This window comes from Etheostoma cragini, chromosome 11, assembly GCF_013103735.1.
Source record: "Etheostoma cragini isolate CJK2018 chromosome 11, CSU_Ecrag_1.0, whole genome shotgun sequence".
NCBI lineage: Eukaryota > Metazoa > Chordata > Actinopteri > Perciformes > Percidae > Etheostoma > Etheostoma cragini.
In genome coordinates this window covers 7,096,051-7,113,920 of record NC_048417.1, presented here as the reverse complement: position 1 = coordinate 7,113,920, position 17,870 = coordinate 7,096,051, and the positions used below count along the sequence as shown (strand labels likewise).

Here is a 17,870-nt window from a genome sequence, read left to right as displayed (position 1 = left end):
CCCCCTCTCCCTCTCCCTCTCCCTCTCCCTCTCTCTCTCTCCGCCCGCACACCACCGGATCTTCTAAGAACGGTGACGCCGTTATCAACAGAGTACTGATTGGTCAGTTGATGGTGTTTTTACACCAGCTAATCTCCAACAGAACCTACCCCCGGCCAGGTTAGGTGTTCAGCACAAGTTACCATGGCGTTTTAACCTGGTAACAAGTGCTCCACCGTCATGATACAAAAATCCCTGGGTTGAACCCTAAAATTACCTTGGTAACGCCAAATCTTGCTTCGTAGTACAGGCCTTTGATCTTAAATGTTAATTTTAGGGCTGATTTGTAAATCTCAGTAGAAAAAATACTCTGACCGAAAGAGCTATTTGTAGACATCAGCTTGGACTCCAGGCTATTGGCATGACGTTTTACACCACTGTGACAGTTTACAAACTCAATCAGTTAATGAAAAATAAGCAAGGTTTCATTTATAATGGAGTTGAGGTCTTTGAGCCAAATTGGATCAGATACTAAATGTGACATCCTAACCAGCTAAGTCTTAGACAGAAAACATTGCTCTGCTGTTAAATTCCCCTTCTCGTCTTTCTCCAGGTTTACTCGCGGGTGACCGGTTCTGGAATATTGTGCTAAGTGACTGCCGTTCTAAGTTTTTCCATATTAGTGTAGTCTTTACTTTTAGTTATACTAAAGGGCAGTGATGTATTTTGTGTTCCAGTGTGCTCTGTTGACTTTGCACGTTTTCTGTTAATTTGACTGAAGTGAGATCGACTTGTTCTGTGAGGGTCCAGATTAAAGTCTTCCAATGCTGTCCAACCTTTCTGCAGTGTTTTCTTTAAGATGTCCACATCTGCAGTTACACCTTGACAATGGTCAAAACAAAGATCCGTGATTTTAAAAACAAAAAATAATTTATTTTACAAAGATATACAGTCAGCTAAGAAAATAAATAAGTATTTAACATTTTTACAAATTAATAATAGTTGTAAGCAAACCCTTTAAAACGCAAAACATCTCTCACACTCACAGTTCAGCTACACAACTTCTATTACACCATTTCATATTTCCCAGGCCTTCAATGGAAATGTAAACAAACCATTTAAGTTATTGTTCAAATGTTTTGATTCATAACTATGAATGAAGTTTGGTGATAAATCATAAGCCCAAAAATATCATGGCACAAACAAGATAAGACAAACAGAAGATTGTCTTTGTATCACTGAAACATTAGCAATGTGGAGTTTTCTTGCAAGCATAGTTCCTGTTTACAAACTCGTTGACTGGTTACCTTGAGGTGAAAAAATAAAAATGATTTTGAAAAAGGCTCATAACTTGAACTCATTTACTGTCTATCAGCTGTAGCTGCCTTGTATTTAGCTGCATGTTGAAAAAGGGAGCAACAAAAAAATGATTCAAATAAATTTGGTGGAGACGTTTTGGAATAAGTCTTGAGAATCCGAACTGTACTGAATCAGAAAAGTGAGGTTTGCTATAAGACACCGTATTTCTATGCCATGTTGTCCAAGATGACGTTGCCATCTTTGTCTTTGATTCTGAGCCGCCCGGTGGGGTAGTGGGTTTCCTGCCTACCATCGGTGTAGACCGTCTTCACGGTGCCATCTGGATACTCCCTCCTCTTGTAGTCAGCTGTGTGGATCTCCTTCTGGCCTGTGTTGAAATGGATCTCCTTCGTGCCGTCCCTGAGAGAGGCAGCACACATTCCGTTAGAGTTGGTTTAAGGTGGAAGTAGGTGAGACTTTAAAATAGAAAAGTAGTGTAATCATGGAGAAACTACTTCAACTCCAATCTGTGAAAGAGCTGCATTGATCACTTGATTATCTCATCCACGTATACAGCTAGATAAAAGCATCAAATTGGAATTGATTAGTGAAGATAGAAAAAAATTGCTTTTTTTAAAAGCAAAGATGCCAAACATTGGCTGGTTCCACTTTCTACAGTGTAAACTGGTTATGAAAGCTATAGTTAGCTGCAACCCATTTCACTTATTTTAAAAGTACATACAACACTATCAGATTCATTCACAATCCAAGTCAAAGTACAGCAGTATTCAAAGAAAAACTGACAGATTGTTAATACTTATATATTTATATGAATCATTTTACTGTCATAGCTGGTCAAGGTAGAGACCGTTTTAAATACTATACATTTAAGAAAATTTCCAGAAGTATAAGTATAACATACCTCAATATTAAAGTACAGTACTTGAGTAAATCTCTGCCTGCAGAAAGTCTCAAAACTGGATAATTGTTATGATTCTAGCACACCCAATGAAAAGGTTTTCACCATAGACGTTTGGATGAATTAGATTTTGTATTATGGGTTAGCCTATATCATTGTTTCATTTACAGGATTGTTAGATGCCGCTGGACCCGCACCGTTCTCTTTTTTGTGTTGGCATTCTAAACTACGGTCGATTTAGGGACTGTGTTTAACTGCTCATTGGTCTAGCTAGCTGTCTAGATTTACCCAGCAGAGATCTATGGGCCTTTGTTATTTCCCAAATTTGGACCTCCTCGATCCTCAGGCTTGTGACCCGGAAATAGAGAAAGAGAGAGAGAATCCGCGGCCAATCTCACATCATAGATGTGGCCGGTTGGGTCATACAAATTAACATTCTGATCAATAGTGGGTGTGTAAAATAATACACAATTGACTTGGAAAAGATTAACGTTCTCTAAAATGTGAGCTGTTGTGGAACAGACGGCCTCATTTGAAAGTGAGAGACACTCGAAACGGCAGCAACTTCATTAGGAAGTAAAAAGTCAAGTTCTGTTTCCTTTGTCAAGTTTAGAGCTAGCCTACAGTTTGTTTTACTGTAGTGACATCAATGTGCATATGGAAACGTTAACAAGCAGACTCTCTAATTATTAAAGTAAATCATTATAGAAAAAACTCATACATTAATGCAATACATCATGTAAAAAGCATCATCCCGTAGCCTACAGGGATAAATGACGGACGGGCTTTATCTGTTTTCTCTCACACGACTAAAACAACTAACGAACGTACACAAGTTCCACCAAAACAAGTTCCTTCCTGAGGCTATTTTGCAGCGCCACCGAACAGCGCCCAGTAAAAGAAATGCCAACAAAAACCAGAGCACATTTTTTCCCAGAATGTTGTGTGTGGCCTAGCCAGACCTTCCTCTGCAGCGCTGTGGAGGAAGTTCTGGCAAAGCGAGACTACTTACGGGTTGACTTGTATGATGGTCCCGTCTGTCAGCACGCTCTCCTCCCGCCCGTTGGGGAACAGGTTCTTGACCGTCTGATCTGAGAAGGTGATTTCCTTACGGCCGTCTGGGAAATGCTTTTCTGTAGCAGAGTAAAATATATACAATATTCATAACCATGCAGGTTTTAATCGCTGAGGTTTTCCCTTTTTCAAACCATTCTCTGGAAACTCCAGCCCATCTGGCACCAATAACAAGGCCGTGTTTACAGTCACGTAAATTGCCTTTCTTCCTCGTCTACATGCCTAAGTGTGTTGAGTATCTGCCACGTGATTGGCTGAATCAGATTTTGGCGCTAAGGAGCAGTTAAACGGGTGTTCCTCAAAGTGGCCGGTGAGTACTTTACATATTACCGAGCTACAGTTGATCCATTAGTTGACTGACAGAAAATTGATCTGCACTTATTTTTATAACTGAAAATGTATTTTGCTGATCATCTGCTCTCACCAGTCTGGTTGTTGGGGAAGTGCAGGACCTCCATGCCATCTGGGTAGGTGATGTGTGTGGTCTGGGCGTCAGCATAGTAGTAGATCTGAGCAAAAGGAGCAGCGCCATGATGAGAGTTACCAGTAGATGAATTCAGATGGGTAACTTGGAAACATTCAACTGTGAGCTCTCAAGGTACAACAGGAAAAGTCAAGTTCACATCACTCTTTGACCTCATGAGATAAAGACATACATTTCACCCAGGTTTATACTGTTCAACAAACTCATCAATGCATTTTAGATTATTCACGAGCTTGCAATATTTAGAGTTTGTGCGTTGCATCTCGTTTTTCTGTGTTAGTCAAAAGTGTCTGCCACATGATTTAATGTAACGTAATGTACATGTCTCACCACTCTCTGGTCACTTGTGACCTCTTTGGTGTCTCCGTTGAAAAAGGTGACTTTGACCATCAGTCCGTCTGCTGAAACCTCCTTCTTGGTCCCGTTGGGGAAAACAACGAGACGCCGGCCACCGGCCAGAACCTTCTCTACCTGGAAGTATCACACCCATCACAGCTCCATCAGCAGCTTATAACAACACACTGCAAAACTACTTTTTCATATCAACCCAATGCATTGTTGAAGTCTTTAATATAACTATTGTTATATAGCTCTCCCTCTCCTCACTAGAAATGCGCTCTCTCTGAAATGACCTGTGATTGGCCAAAGTCTCGCGGGAGCCAAGAGGAGGTGCAGGGGTCTAGTTTTCTCTCAGACAACTTAAACAATATGCTGGAAGATTACAGGCGCCAAAACAATGCCAAAAATAAAGTGCCGGTAGATATAATCCTGAAAATAGCCCCTACAAATACAATTTGTTCCTGTTTGGGTTAGGGTTATTCCTGTTTAATTAATTTTTAAATATAATTATTATTCTGCTTTTATTATTGAAGCTATTGATTTGTAAGCCATATTTAAAGATTTACATTTTCAGTAGAAATACATGGGCTCGGGGCAACAGACAGGCTTGAGAAGCCGAACTATTGAGAAATGGACTTAAGTGTTAACGAGCACTTATCCATGCATTATCCAAGTATTTATGAACAGGCTTCTTTGCAACAGGCAAATAGAATTGTACATGTGTCACGTTCTGTGGGCAGAATACGAGCTGCTGCCATCCGGTAGGAGGTTTAGAGTTCCTCGCTTCTGAAAAACATTTATCCCAGTATCTATTCAGCTCCTAAATAGCTGCGAGTAAAAAGCAGAACAGGCCTGCATGACGGTAGGGATTTGTAATTATTGTGAAATCACTTATTATTTTATTAACTTTTGAGTAATGTTTAACTAATCTTGGGTTTTATATACCATCAGGACCATAGTACGGTCTGTTGCATGGTATTATATATTATCTGTACATGCTGTCTGTGTTTCATTGTTTTACTATGGCTGCAGCTTGGGTTAAGTCCCCAAGATAAATTTAACACGATAAAGTTAAAGTTTTTGGTCTTTTCATGGGATTTCCAGATAAGAAAACAGATAAAGCAGGCAATTTCTGCTATGGAATCCGAATGTTGAAGGCAAGAGTTTTCAGGATTTCATATTCCATGACGTAAAAATGGCACATCTTTCTACTTTCTCACCTTCCCATCGGGGTGTGTGATAACCTCCTGAGCCGATTCTGGCTCTTCAACCTCACTGCACTCTGACTCTTTTGGCAGAGAATCTCTTTTCTAGAAAGACAAGATGTTTAAAAAAAGATTAAAAATCATTACACCTTTACTGCACTCTGATAGATGGCAGCATGTAGAAGTAGACTCCAAGCAGACCCACAATCCTGAACAGGATACGAATGTAAAAAAAAAAAGAAAAGAAAACTGACCAGACTGTCAACTGTCTCTAGACAAGCTGAGGGACTGTTATACCGAAGAAGAGAGAGCAGCACTAATGGCGTACGTTTCTTACCGGAGAGCAGTTGCTTGAGTGTTCTTGGTTTGGCTGTTTGTCCTGGCTCTCGCTGGCAGATGTTGACCTCTCCTCTGTCTTCCTGCCAGGCGACGAGGAGGAAGACGAGCCTGGCCCTGATGGCCTCCTTAGGCTACTCTTTATCCCTGCTGACATTTGGCACAAAACTGAAAAATAAAAAAAATCCTTAATCCATAAGGTTATGTATTTTTTGCTGAGAACAGCTGCCTGCTGCGACTAAAAACAACGGTCTAAAACAGTTTCAGTTTCAAGCTGGAAGACCAAAACCTACGGTTAAGCTCTGTAGAGCTGAGGGGAGCTGCAGAGTTGGGAGTCACTACCCACACCACCTTTTACATGCAAGTAGTGATAGTTGTGATAGTTTAAAATTATATATATATATATATATATATATATTTGTTTGTCTAAAAAAAAAAAAGTGAAGATTTAGTTCCTGTGAATAGAAACTCTTCACCATACCTGTAACAACCTGACTGCTCTCCTTTCTAGTGGCTGCAGCAGCGCTGCTTTGTGGAGGGCTGTTACTCCTTCCGCTGGAGTCAAGAGGGCTCTAAAAACACACACACACACACACACACACACACACACACACACACACACACACACACACACACACACACACACACACACACACACACACACACACACACACACACACACACACACACACACACACACACACACACACACACACACACACACACACACACACACACACACACACACACACACACACACACACACACACACACACACACACACACACAGAAAGAGAGAGAGAGAGAGATTAGGAAAAAAGATGAGATAATCACTGATGAAAGATTTGAGGACTCAAATTATTTACTTGTTTGTTAATAGTGTTGAGCTCAGCTCGATATAAAAGCAGACGCTTTTAACAAATGTGCATTCAACAAAAATCATTCAACAAGTGTATTTCGTCAGGTAATTATGGCTTTTAAACAATATTTGAGGTGTGTGAAACACTATTTGACAGAAATGTTTATCACAAATATTCTCAGAAATAATTTATTTTAAAAAAACAGACAAATAAGACTTTTAGTCTCAAAAACTTGACTAACATATGTGAATGACTAAATATGACTAAAACTAACAAGGACATTTGGCCTAAAACTAAATGTAAAAATAAGTGACAGAATTAACACTTAGTCGTTTTGTGTGAAGATAAATCAAATTACATAACTTCTCCCACATTGTCCTAGTTAGACAGATTTCAAATATGTAGTAAAATTTAAGTCTAATCAAGATTTGCAAACAATATGTAATTTGTGTTTATTAGTGCTGTCAAACGAATGTCATAGTTAACTCACAATTAACCGCACATTTTTACCCATTCTAAATGTCCCTTGATTTCTTTTTGTCCCATTGTTTTTAACATGGAAAAGTCAGTCGACTTGCTTTTTGCTAATGCTTTTTTATTGAAAACAACATTGGCTTATAGCCTACTGTAGTGTTCAATTTCACACGCAACATTCTCAATTGGAGCAAATAATCTCACACAGTGTAGCACTGTCCATCAATAAAAGGGTGAAAAATAATACTCTTGACGAGGGAGCGGAGAAATCGCATCAGCTGTCTGCTTGGCCATGAAGTGGTATTTCAGACTGGACGTGCTGCGATTTGGCAACTTTTAAAAAGTAAACGTTCCATCCAGAATCTTATTGGTTTCCATTTTGGCGTCTCACGCTCGCCAGCCCCTCAAAACGTAACGTTACTACTCTTTGGCCGGCTCGCAAGCCCAAACAAGTGTGTGTGGTTTACCTGTTTTGTTTCCGGTCTAGCTAGAATCTAGTTGTTGCAACAGCATGTGAAAAACACTACAAAGTTTTCTAGGTCAAAAAGAACTTTAATCTCGCGATTAAAAACTGAAGCCGTTAAAATGGGTTTGCTTTAACATGTTTAACTGACACTACCAGTTACACTACATTCCAGTGAACATGAATACAGTACAACCAATATCAAATAGTTTAAACATGCTTACAGCGAATTTCACTCCTTTGGTCACAGATGACACATTATTTTCAAACATTTTGGGACCGTCTTTCATTTCTTTGTCCTTCTCTGCGTTGACAGGGTTTTTCTTCCAAGCACTGAGGCGAAGCTTTTCCAACATACGGATCTTAAAACAAAGGAGGAAGTATACTTAAAACATTTTAAATGAAGAAAAGAAAAAAAAAACAAGGCTGCAACTACAACCGAATCATGGCAACAATAAACAAAAATGCACATAATCTTAGAGTCTTTGAGTAATAAAACTCATTATTAAACTATTAAACTCACTTTAGCTACAAACATTCAGCAGAGATACCTTTTTTTAAACAATATTTCATGGACATCTTTCTCTATGAGACACAGAGGCCCAATATACACTTGGTATTAAAATGTGATCTGGATATGTTATCAGGATGACATACAAGGACGGGATGACATCCAATCCCGTCCTTGTATTTAAGCTTGTTATTCCAGTGTTTTCTTGTTATCTTGACTGTGATCAGATCTCAATTTGTTAGCGGGGCCGACAGGCAGGCAGAAGACTTTCAGCTGCATATACGTGTAGCTTCTGCTGGAGTAGTTTACACTAGTAAGAAGAGAAGTAGGGGAACCTCTGAACTTGTGTTAAGAATGTGGCAATGCTGTATGGATTGCATTCACACCTGGTTCACCTGATCGCGATGTCAGCCCAACCACCTCCAGATGCGCTCTGACATTTCACATTTACATCTGGCATCAAGATGTGTGTTCTCCTTTACCAATAACATATCTAGATATTTCAATGCAGGTAAATTGGATACAAGGGTGAAAGGTCAGGTGGGTACCTCATCCCGGAGAGAACTGTTCTCCTGGCTGAGGGAGTCGATCTGTTGCCGCAGCCGGCTGTTTGTGGAGGCCCAGCGACTCTCCCTCCCCTTCAGCTCCTCCTGCAGGGAGCTTAGCTGCTGCTTCAACACCTGGCACGGGCACAATGACAGATTACAGCAGAGTTCCACCCATAATATCTTCTTGTGCTGCTGAACAGGTTAGTTTTTATTTGATCATTTAAATAAGCAAAACCATACATTTTAAATATGGGAAGAAGTTCAGTTGCTTGTGAATGTGAAACAAAGAGCTACCATGTGATGTGACTTAGAGCTGGGCAATACGGAGGAAATCAGATATCACAATATTCTTGATTTAATACCTTGATATTGAGGCAATATTCTAGGGTTAACAATTGGCACTTTAACAAAATATCTTCACACTTAGATTTTAGATAAATAATAATCCGAGATGTGGACATAATGTCTAAGTGGGGAAAAGGCAAATAATAGAACAGCTAGAACTGGTAAGTTCATAAAGTACTGTACATCATTTTACTGTAATGCAGCCTTTAAAACCAGTGAAAAGACACCACTTATGTCATATCACAATATTCAAAATCAAAGACATTATATAGTCTCATATCACAATATCGATATATCAACATATTGCCCAGCTCTGACGTGACTGCGGTGTAAAATGTGTCAATGAGTAGAAACTTTTTATTCTAAAAAAATATATTTTTTGTGAAATGTAAGAAGGATCCAACATTAACTTTTTCATCCACCAGCTAAGTGGCTAGTGAATTAAAATTTCTTAGCCACTCCATAGATTGCCATTGTTTTTTGGCTGGTGAAAGAAGCAAATCTACCAGCAACACGCATATTTTAGCAGCATTTGGCTAGTAGATGGTGCTGATTTTGGTTCCTGACGGCAACTAAACCATGTTAAATTCTGGTTTATGCCAATGACTGGTAATAATGCTATATAATATGAACTGCAGACGCAGCAGTATCATTAGTATTTATATGAAGTTTGTAACGAATGTGCATGTAAAGTATACAAATGTCAACTTAACTATCTTGAGACCTTACCTGGATTTCTTCTCGCTCCTTCTTGTCGGGCATGGCTCTGGCGGCAGACGCATGTTTCTCAAACAGTTTGCGCTCCTTATGTAACTTCCTGTTCTCCTCTTTCTTGTACTCTTCAAACTTGGCCAGCTCCTCTGCTTTTATCTGTTCAAACTCCAAACGCTCTTTCCTACAGAAACAACAACAAAGTAGACCTAAATCACACAGACAAGGAAATGGTACGAAAGAAAGAAAATTTATAAAACCGCATGAAGCAAAATACAGAAACACTAAACAGGAAATCAAAAGAAAGTTTTGGAAAGAAATTTAAAGGGTAAACGTTAAGTGATAGATCACCTGACATTTTCCTGGTTTTTCTTGTTCTCTTGTATGAGTTTGGTAACAGCAGCATTCTCCTTTTTAAATCTCTCAATCTCAATCTCCAGCTCAACCAGTCTCTCCCTCAGCTGTCTAGACTGGACCTGCTGGCCTGGGGACAGAGACACAGACAGACGTTAATGTACTCTACTCCATTTGTGGTTAGTTTGTGGAGCAAATCTTTTTGCATGGCATGTCATCCACAGCATTCAAACTATTAGTTTTGTTAAGACTGGAACAAAACTTGAAAGGGATTCTAAAAATGCTATCAAATCTGATAAAAAGGGGATAGAAATACATAGTTCAAGATGTTACAAAAATGGTTCGCAAACGTACAACTTTGCTGATAACATATGCAACTGCACATACTATCATTTTCATCTAGCAGAGTGCTGGAAGTGATGACCAGTGTGACAGTTACTGAGGCGTTGTATCACTCTCTTGTCAAGGGCCAACTCCTTTTTTTCTTTCACCTCAGTAACCCCAGGTCTGCTGTGCCCTCATCTGCCGTATGGCAACAGGAGATAAAAGGAGGTGTGACTGTCTAAATCGGTCCCCGCTGGGCTGCAACTGACAGTAAGCCTCTGCCTAGATAGGCAAAGGTAAGAGAGACTAGTAGTCACAGAACACAAGACCTTTTTAGTCTGCTAGGTCATCTTCAATGAGTATTGCTCCGGCTGTTTGAGGTACTAAGCCCTAAGTCTGTGCGCCTAAAGCACAGGGTAACTAATCTATATAAAAGGCTGAGCTCAAAACAGAGTCTGTTCAATGAGTATTCCTCTGGCTCTTGAGAGGTATTAAGTCCTAAGTCCCTGCGCCTAAAGCACAGGGTAACTAAGCTATCCAAAAGCCTTTAATGACACACACTGCTACTGGGGTCCCATCTTTGCCAGCTGTATGGCAGTGCACTTTATATGAGACTCGGATGACACCTGGTCTTTTATTGCCTCTAATTTAAGGTTAGTTGTTCCTCTAACAAACAAATTGTTTGCATTTTCTGAAGACAAGTAGGTTTGACAGTAAGTACAGTGCATTGACTGATTGTCTGTAAAGTAGGCCATAGTGTTGTGCCGATGGACATATATCATTGTCCGTCGTGATGGAGAGCCACCATCGTGATGCCTAATCTAAACCTTAACTCTTTACCTATGTGACAAAATTACCCTTAAAACTAAGAGGGCTGATCTGTGACAATCTATTAGAGATGCAACAATATTGAATTTTAGGGCTGATCATTTTTTCTGCGGTATACCGATATGATGAACAATAACGTTAATCTACAAATTCAAAAATATGAAGGACAATAAGATATATTTAGAACTAGTTTGTAATTACCTTTTTTTTATATGAACATGACATGTTTTCTTCTTTTTGACAAGCATGTATAGGCTACAAAAGTCATTAGAATAAGTTAACTGTTGGACTGATTTATGGTTACGACAGAATAAACACTAAATCCAATATTTGAAAAATAATAAGGGATAGGTTGCGACCCTATCACCATGTCAAATGCCAATCTAATTCATGTGTGAACTTGCATCCTGTGTGACCATAAATAGTGAGAATACCACCAGTGTCTGTCTCACCTGTGACCTCCTCCAGGTTTTTGGACTCAGGCGCAACAGAAGCAGCAGGGGGAGGAGGAAGAGGTGCATTCTGGACCTTTGGCTTCAACGAGGGGAACAACCTTGTCATGAGCTGGGAGGCAGGAGGAAGAAGAGGATCTGGCTCCTGAACAACTTTGCTCACTGCCACCTTCCTCAACAGAGTCTGCACGGGTGGTGAGATCCCATTAGCTGTTGCCTTGGAAACTGGACAAGTTCCTCTGCGTTCATTGGCTGTGCCAACGGCAGTATCCTCCAGGTCGTTCCAGGTGTCATTGTCGTCAAACACAACTTTACCCTGCTGCCCGTCTTTGTCTTCTATTAGAGTGGACTCGTCAGCATTGCTGAGGACGCTGTCATCATCAACTCCTGTCAAATCTGCAGCTGAATCCCTGCAACTGTCCTCGTCCTGATACGACCGCTTGTCGTATGGCGGGTTACACTGGGCAGGAAAGCAAAGCATGCTGGGAAACAAAGGTGGTTTGGCTGCTACTTCCTGGTCTTCACATTCACCACTGAATGAAACACCAGAGTTTGTCTGCTTGTCTACTCTCTCACTGTCCAGTTCTTCCTTATCCTTAACGCTTACTTTGTTCATGAGTGCATTGTCTCTCATCTTTACCACAAATGCATCAGAGTTCGTGCAACTGCTTCTACATGCCGAACCACAAATACTACCAACACTATTGCACCTCTGAAGTGCACCTCTAGGTGCTGACTTAATGGGGGTGGAGGAGAGCCGTCGTGGGTGGAGGCCCCTGTGTTGCTGGTCCATCTGAAGAACCTGCAGAACAGAGTCATTGAAATCACACATATTGGCATATATGGCAAATAAGAGGATATACTTGTCTTGTACCGTCACGTTTGGTTATACAACATATAACCTATAAACTAGGGACTAAAATTATAATTTAGGGTATTACAATTTGGTACATTTTCTCTACAATGATCATTTCTGTTTCAGAGGGATTTTTTATTTATTATATTTTTAATACTATAATAATAATAATACGTTTTTAATGCTTATGATTTTTAACTGTTTGTACTTGTGTTTTATCTGTTTAACTGATTTTGTGTAAAGCACTTTGAATTGCCCTGTTGCTAAAATGTGCTATACAAATAAAGCAGCCTTGCCTTGCCTTACCTATTGGACAGCCAACAGTAATGAGATGACAGAAATAAGGGGGGAGGAGGGAGAGACTATATACTGAATGTGTTGCCACTTGGGGGCAGTGGAAACAAGCTGACCAACACAACACAGACGTGAGTGGGGTTTTATGCTTTTTAACGGAAAACAGCTGCCTGCTGTGACCTATATCAATGAGTGGGGCGAGTGAAGTAAAGTTGCAGGGTGGAAAACCAAAAACAAGGAGCTGAAACATGGCAATAAGCTTGGTATAAAAATGTTGATCATTATGGTAGAGAAAAAGTAATAGTTGGATAAGACATCAAAGACTTTTCATGCAATCTAAAAAAGAAAAAGTAACAAATGAAGCATCAGGGAACATTTAGAAATAATTATAGCATAAGAGCAGGAATTCATAAGTACAACAAATGAGATCACTACTGAGTTAAAGAAAGCACCTTCATGACAAAGGAGGAGTTGGACGAGAAAGACAGCTCCTCTGCCGCTTGCTCTAGCAGCTCAAACTCTCCCAGCTCCATGCTTTCCAACTGCCGGTCACAATCCCAGCGCTGGAGCTTCTCCTGGAACGACAACTCAAAGGACTCCTGTGGAACGCCATCTGCCGCCTCTGCCCCTGTTCTTCCTTCTGCTGTTTCCACCCTTAAACCACTACTTGTCTCTCTAGCTGCATCATTTTCAGCTTTCTCTGGCCTTTCCAACATGCCCACCTGTTTGGTTACAGGGTTTGGCTGTGCGTTGTTACAAGGGTTCCTCACAGCCTGACCTACTTTCCTAATATTCTGCTCCTTTACTTGCCCTAATTGAGGTCTTTTGGTTGGTCTACCCTCTGGTTCAGTTTGAATAGATTCTGGTCCTTCTGTGTTCACTCTCTGATGACTACCCAAAAGCCTTCTCCCAGCTACCTTACTCTCAACTTTCATGTCCCGCGGTGGCAAACCGAGACCTCTTACTCGGTTTTCCTTGTTGAGTGTGGCGGTTTTACGCTGGACAGAAAGCCGTTGGATGCCATTTGTACCACCTTTCTGAATAGCTACCGGATCGGAGTTGCTGCAGGAGATTACTCTGGCCTGGAGTTGTGGTTTGGGGTCCTTCTTCACCTCCAACTTTGGTAACGGGGCTTTGTGTTTGTTGGTAAATCTTGAGAGGCCCTCACCTCGCTTTAGAAAGGCTTTCTTGGGAGGGGCTTGTACAGCTTCAGCTCCATCTTGGCTCTGTTGAGGTGAGGAGACACAATGTGAATTTGAATGTTTGTTGCAAACAAACGTGGTATTGTAGCAACTCTAAAGTAACGTATAGCTCTTAAATAAATGATCTGAAGAACTTCTCCTGCGTTTTGGAAGAATGTCCACTCTGTTTTAGTACTGACTGAGGATATACTTTTTCCTATTTGTAAAGAGATCCTTGTTATATTTTCTCACCTTCTGTTGCCGGGAAGACTTCAGCCTCTGTTCCTCCAGCATTAGCTGCTCCTCCAACAACTCCTCAAACGTCTTCTTCTGACCCCCGATACTCAGCTTAATAGGTCTGAAGAGGGGCGAACACACAAAAGGCAAAGTATGCATACAGAAACAAACACTCATAGAAAACAGTAAACAAAACAGTTTCTGCTGTATGAATGCCTTGGTTTATCTCTGCCTGATAGTATAATTTCAATACAATATTGGAATATAGGTTTTGCCTGTCATGGCAGACTTCATCTTCTTCTCTGTTGAGTTCTTCAGTCAAAGCCACACTATTACTTGGCCTTAATGTGTCGTCATGCTCATGAAAATGGCTAGTATCGAAACTTGGCTCCTGATCATCTTTTCTGGAGTTCCATGTGCCTATAGAAAACAGAAACGGTTAGAATTTAATGCATAAGTGATTTATCTCCACAATCTTATGAAAGTAAGGGTAGCTGGCTGCTATTCTCAAAATGGAGATACAACTTTAAGCTTAAAAAAAACATTTCCTTACTGTTTTCCTTATCATCCACCTCCTGATAATCTTGACCTCTTGGTAGCCGCTCCTGACTCTGTGCAGGTGAAGGCTCTTGTTCCTGTCTGAGGCCATAGGTGGATCCCTGTGGGTCCTCACGGCACTTTATGGTGGGGCTGTGACCGGCTCCCTGGAATGAGTAGTCCCTCCATTCTGCTTCGGACAGCACTGAATTTTCGGTGTCATCTGCATGATAAATTATAGTCATTTAGGGGCGGCAGTAGCTCAGTTAGAGGGACTTGGCTTGGGTCCCTCACGGATCAAATAAGTAGCATGGGCTGGTAGATGAAGAGGTGTATGTTCACCTCCTAGGCAAGACACAGAACCCCTAGTCTGGATCAACAGAAGTACGCTTTCAAGATAATTGCCTGACATCCAGAATGTGGCTCACGCCAGATGTTAGCCCTGTTGGGTTCTTTTGGTGAATGATTGTAAATTTTTACAAAGGATATGTTTACAGCATTTACTGTATCTAACTGTAAAGTTAGGTATGATTGGAGAGAATTGTTGGGGATGAAGTACACACGATGACACGCTGATCAGAGCAAATTACGTTCATCCATGTATCCAGCAAATTCAAATAGCTCACCTCATTGTTTTGTGTGAACAGTTAACTTCATTTAGCATAATATTTTATGTGGCGAGAAAACCAAAATAAGTCCCTTCCCAAGACTATTTTGCAGAGTCACTGTTGCCACATCATGAGCTAAACACAGCCCTATGGGGATTGGTTTAAAGAGATGCAAACAACACAGAGCATTCTTTCCCATTATCCTAGAATATCTGTGTGGTGTAGCCAGACCTTTCGTCACATAAAAAGCTATGACTAAGTTTGAGGAAGCAGGGAAAATACACACACTCCCTCCAACCTACATATTTTATATCACAAGTGAAGCAAATTATCACATTTGCAGTTATTCTGGTCATTTTGTCTTTTTTACCTCCTGCGCACTGCTGAGGGCCATTCATCATTCCCAGCAGCCTCTGCTGCTCCTGCTGGAGGGAAAGCAGCTCCTCCAACTGACTGGCTTTCAGCTGCTCCTGCATGTGTTGCTGCCATTTCCTCAACTACACAAACACACAATAGTATAACTTAATTAGCCATGTCGCTAAGATACTGTTATCCACATGTTTTCTGTTTTTTTCAGTAGGTGTAAATGCATTTCAACTAAACACTTGGCTTTGTATTGACTCACTGGTCAAAAGTGTGTATTGAACCTGTGATCTGGCACACACACTGACACTAATCTCCCTACAGTAAGTGCTTTCCAAGAATGAATTTGTTGCTGTTTGTGTGTGTGTGTGTGTGTGTGTGTGTGTGTGTGTGTGTGTGTGTGTGTGTGTGTGTGTGTGTGTGTGTGTGTGTGTGTGTATGTATACTGATAAGTTAACATAATAAAAGTACTGACTGGCTTGCTTGCATGCACACCTTCCCGTCACTATTTAAGATCTTCCTGACATAAAAAGCTTTCAAAGAAAAATACTAATTATAGCACAGAGAGCCAAAGAGTGTGTATGGGGTGTGTGTGATGGAGGTGGGGTGATATGTACAGGAAAGAGGGATATAATTATCATTTAAGTCCACACAAAATTCAGGCCTAACATTATTAGCGTGTAGGTTGCTGCAGGCCTATTTCCATTTTTTTTTTTGACAAGCTGTTGAAACTGTGAACATCAAAATTAGGTTTTCATTCAGCCTTACTATCAAAAGAATATATCACGATATAAGTATGGAAAATCAGTACTTAAATTGTTAGGAGATGTCCAGCTCATCAGTTGCATGGTAATGTGGAGAGCTTTTAATTTCGGCTGCCATTGTCAGATGTTTCAGATATTATTCTGGTAGAAATCTGATTCAGAAAATTCTTTGTAATGTTATTTTTTGTTAATGTAATTTTGACAACAAGGTCGTGCATCCTCATTAATAAAATCAAACACTCATATGAATGCAGTGGCAGGCAATTAATATGTTTTCCAGCCTTGAACAGAAACTATATCAACTGTATGAGACACCAGATTCTGAAAATCTAATGTCATTACCTGTTCTAGCTTCATCATTAAGGGCAGATCCTGGGATTTGCTTGCCATTTCATCCAAACTATCCAACTCTCCATTTGAATTTCCGTTTACTGGCCTGTCAATCCCAGCCCGTTCACCTCCAGGTGCAATTGCATCCACACCAAGGCAGCTGCTGTCTGCTGAGGCGGGCAGAGGGGCGAAACCGGAGGTAAATGAGTCGTCTGGTTTCAGGGGAGGGGATCCCACGGCAGACATGTGCCGTAAGGAGCCAACCAAATCCGGACAGGGGCTCAGGATCACCCCGGCTCTGGTGCTACTTGGCATCCATCGGGCCAAGAAATCTGTCTGGGAGTGCTGAAGCCCGGCTGGAGATGACATGATAGACCAGTGTCTCAGGCAGGGCTCTCTAATCAGGGATTTGAACGACAGATTATGGTGACAGGTTAAGTGTTAATCACACCGCGAATAAACACCATGCAACATGCTTTAGAAAATGCACAGATCCAATAAACTATTTATAAGGTAGTAACCGGTTTACTTTTAAACAACATTAGCTATTTAATAAGTATCTAGCTTCCGGTTTTACGTCACACCGTAACGTTAACTAGGATATCAAGACAGCACAGTGTCCGTTGTAACGTAGCTAAAGTAAAATGACTGTTTGTTTGGTTAGCAACGGCGAACTAAACCACAGCTGTTTATGAAAACAAAGTGGCTAGCTAAATCCTTGACAAAGTGACAACAAACATGGCCTGCGTCACTTAATTTAGCTCATAGTTTACTTGTGCTTTTTTTACGTTTTAATCAATTTTCGGTGCATTTAAAAAGTTGTTAGCAGGCTACATTTTACTTGAGATTTAAACGTGTTTTACACACATTAGCTACACCGTAGTCGCGAGGCAGAGAACACATGACAGTATAAAAGTCAAAACATTTACCTGTAACATAGGAGAAACGCGGTGTGAAAACGTACGTCATAGAAACTTAATAGACAGAAGTTTTAACATAGACCGTAAAAGAAAGAGTTTGAAGCCTGCCGCCATATCAAAACAAAGCCCGCGAGAGTAAAAAACGACGACAAAGTGGTTGTTGTATTATGGGTAATGTAGTTTAACTGTATATCTTAATCGCTATAAGCATTTTTTTAATTTGTGTTTTGGTTTCATATATACGTCCTAAGTTAGTTAAACTTTGTATCAACTAC

The 17,870-nt window shown here is 40.5% G+C and overlaps 2 protein-coding genes across 4 annotated transcripts in view; one reads left to right on the top strand and one right to left on the bottom strand.

Annotated features, from left to right (window-relative positions):
* Window positions 1–815, top strand: part of rnf17 (ring finger protein 17) — a 31,247-nt gene extending 30,432 nt beyond the window's left edge. The window contains exon 38 of the mRNA XM_034886458.1: window positions 593–815. The gene's annotated coding sequence lies outside the window, so the exon portion shown is untranslated. The remainder of the gene's footprint in view (window positions 1–592) is intronic.
* A 218-nt stretch (window positions 816–1,033) lies between these two features.
* cenpj (centromere protein J) lies at window positions 1,034–17,859 on the bottom strand. 3 transcript variants are annotated; one of them, XM_034886459.1, is made up of 19 exons: window positions 17,605–17,859; window positions 16,688–17,072; window positions 15,589–15,715; window positions 14,627–14,833; window positions 14,349–14,493; window positions 14,089–14,194; window positions 13,108–13,881; window positions 11,506–12,307; window positions 9,899–10,031; window positions 9,566–9,731; window positions 8,492–8,623; window positions 7,657–7,794; window positions 6,117–6,207; window positions 5,637–5,803; window positions 5,315–5,404; window positions 4,086–4,226; window positions 3,696–3,780; window positions 3,210–3,330; window positions 1,034–1,698 (listed from the first exon to the last, which is right to left on the bottom strand). In XM_034886459.1, exons 2-19 carry the CDS (start codon window positions 17,042–17,044, stop codon window positions 1,506–1,508), a joined length of 3,975 nt encoding a protein of 1,324 aa, XP_034742350.1. In that variant the 5' UTR covers window positions 17,045–17,072; window positions 17,605–17,859; the 3' UTR covers window positions 1,034–1,505. The 3 variants fall into 3 exon arrangements, with proteins under 3 accessions (XP_034742350.1, XP_034742352.1, XP_034742351.1); XM_034886461.1 differs by having other exon boundaries at window positions 5,637–5,782; XM_034886460.1 differs by having other exon boundaries at window positions 1,035–1,698; window positions 5,637–5,785; window positions 17,605–17,858.
* Between the last annotated feature and the right edge of the window lie 11 nt (window positions 17,860–17,870).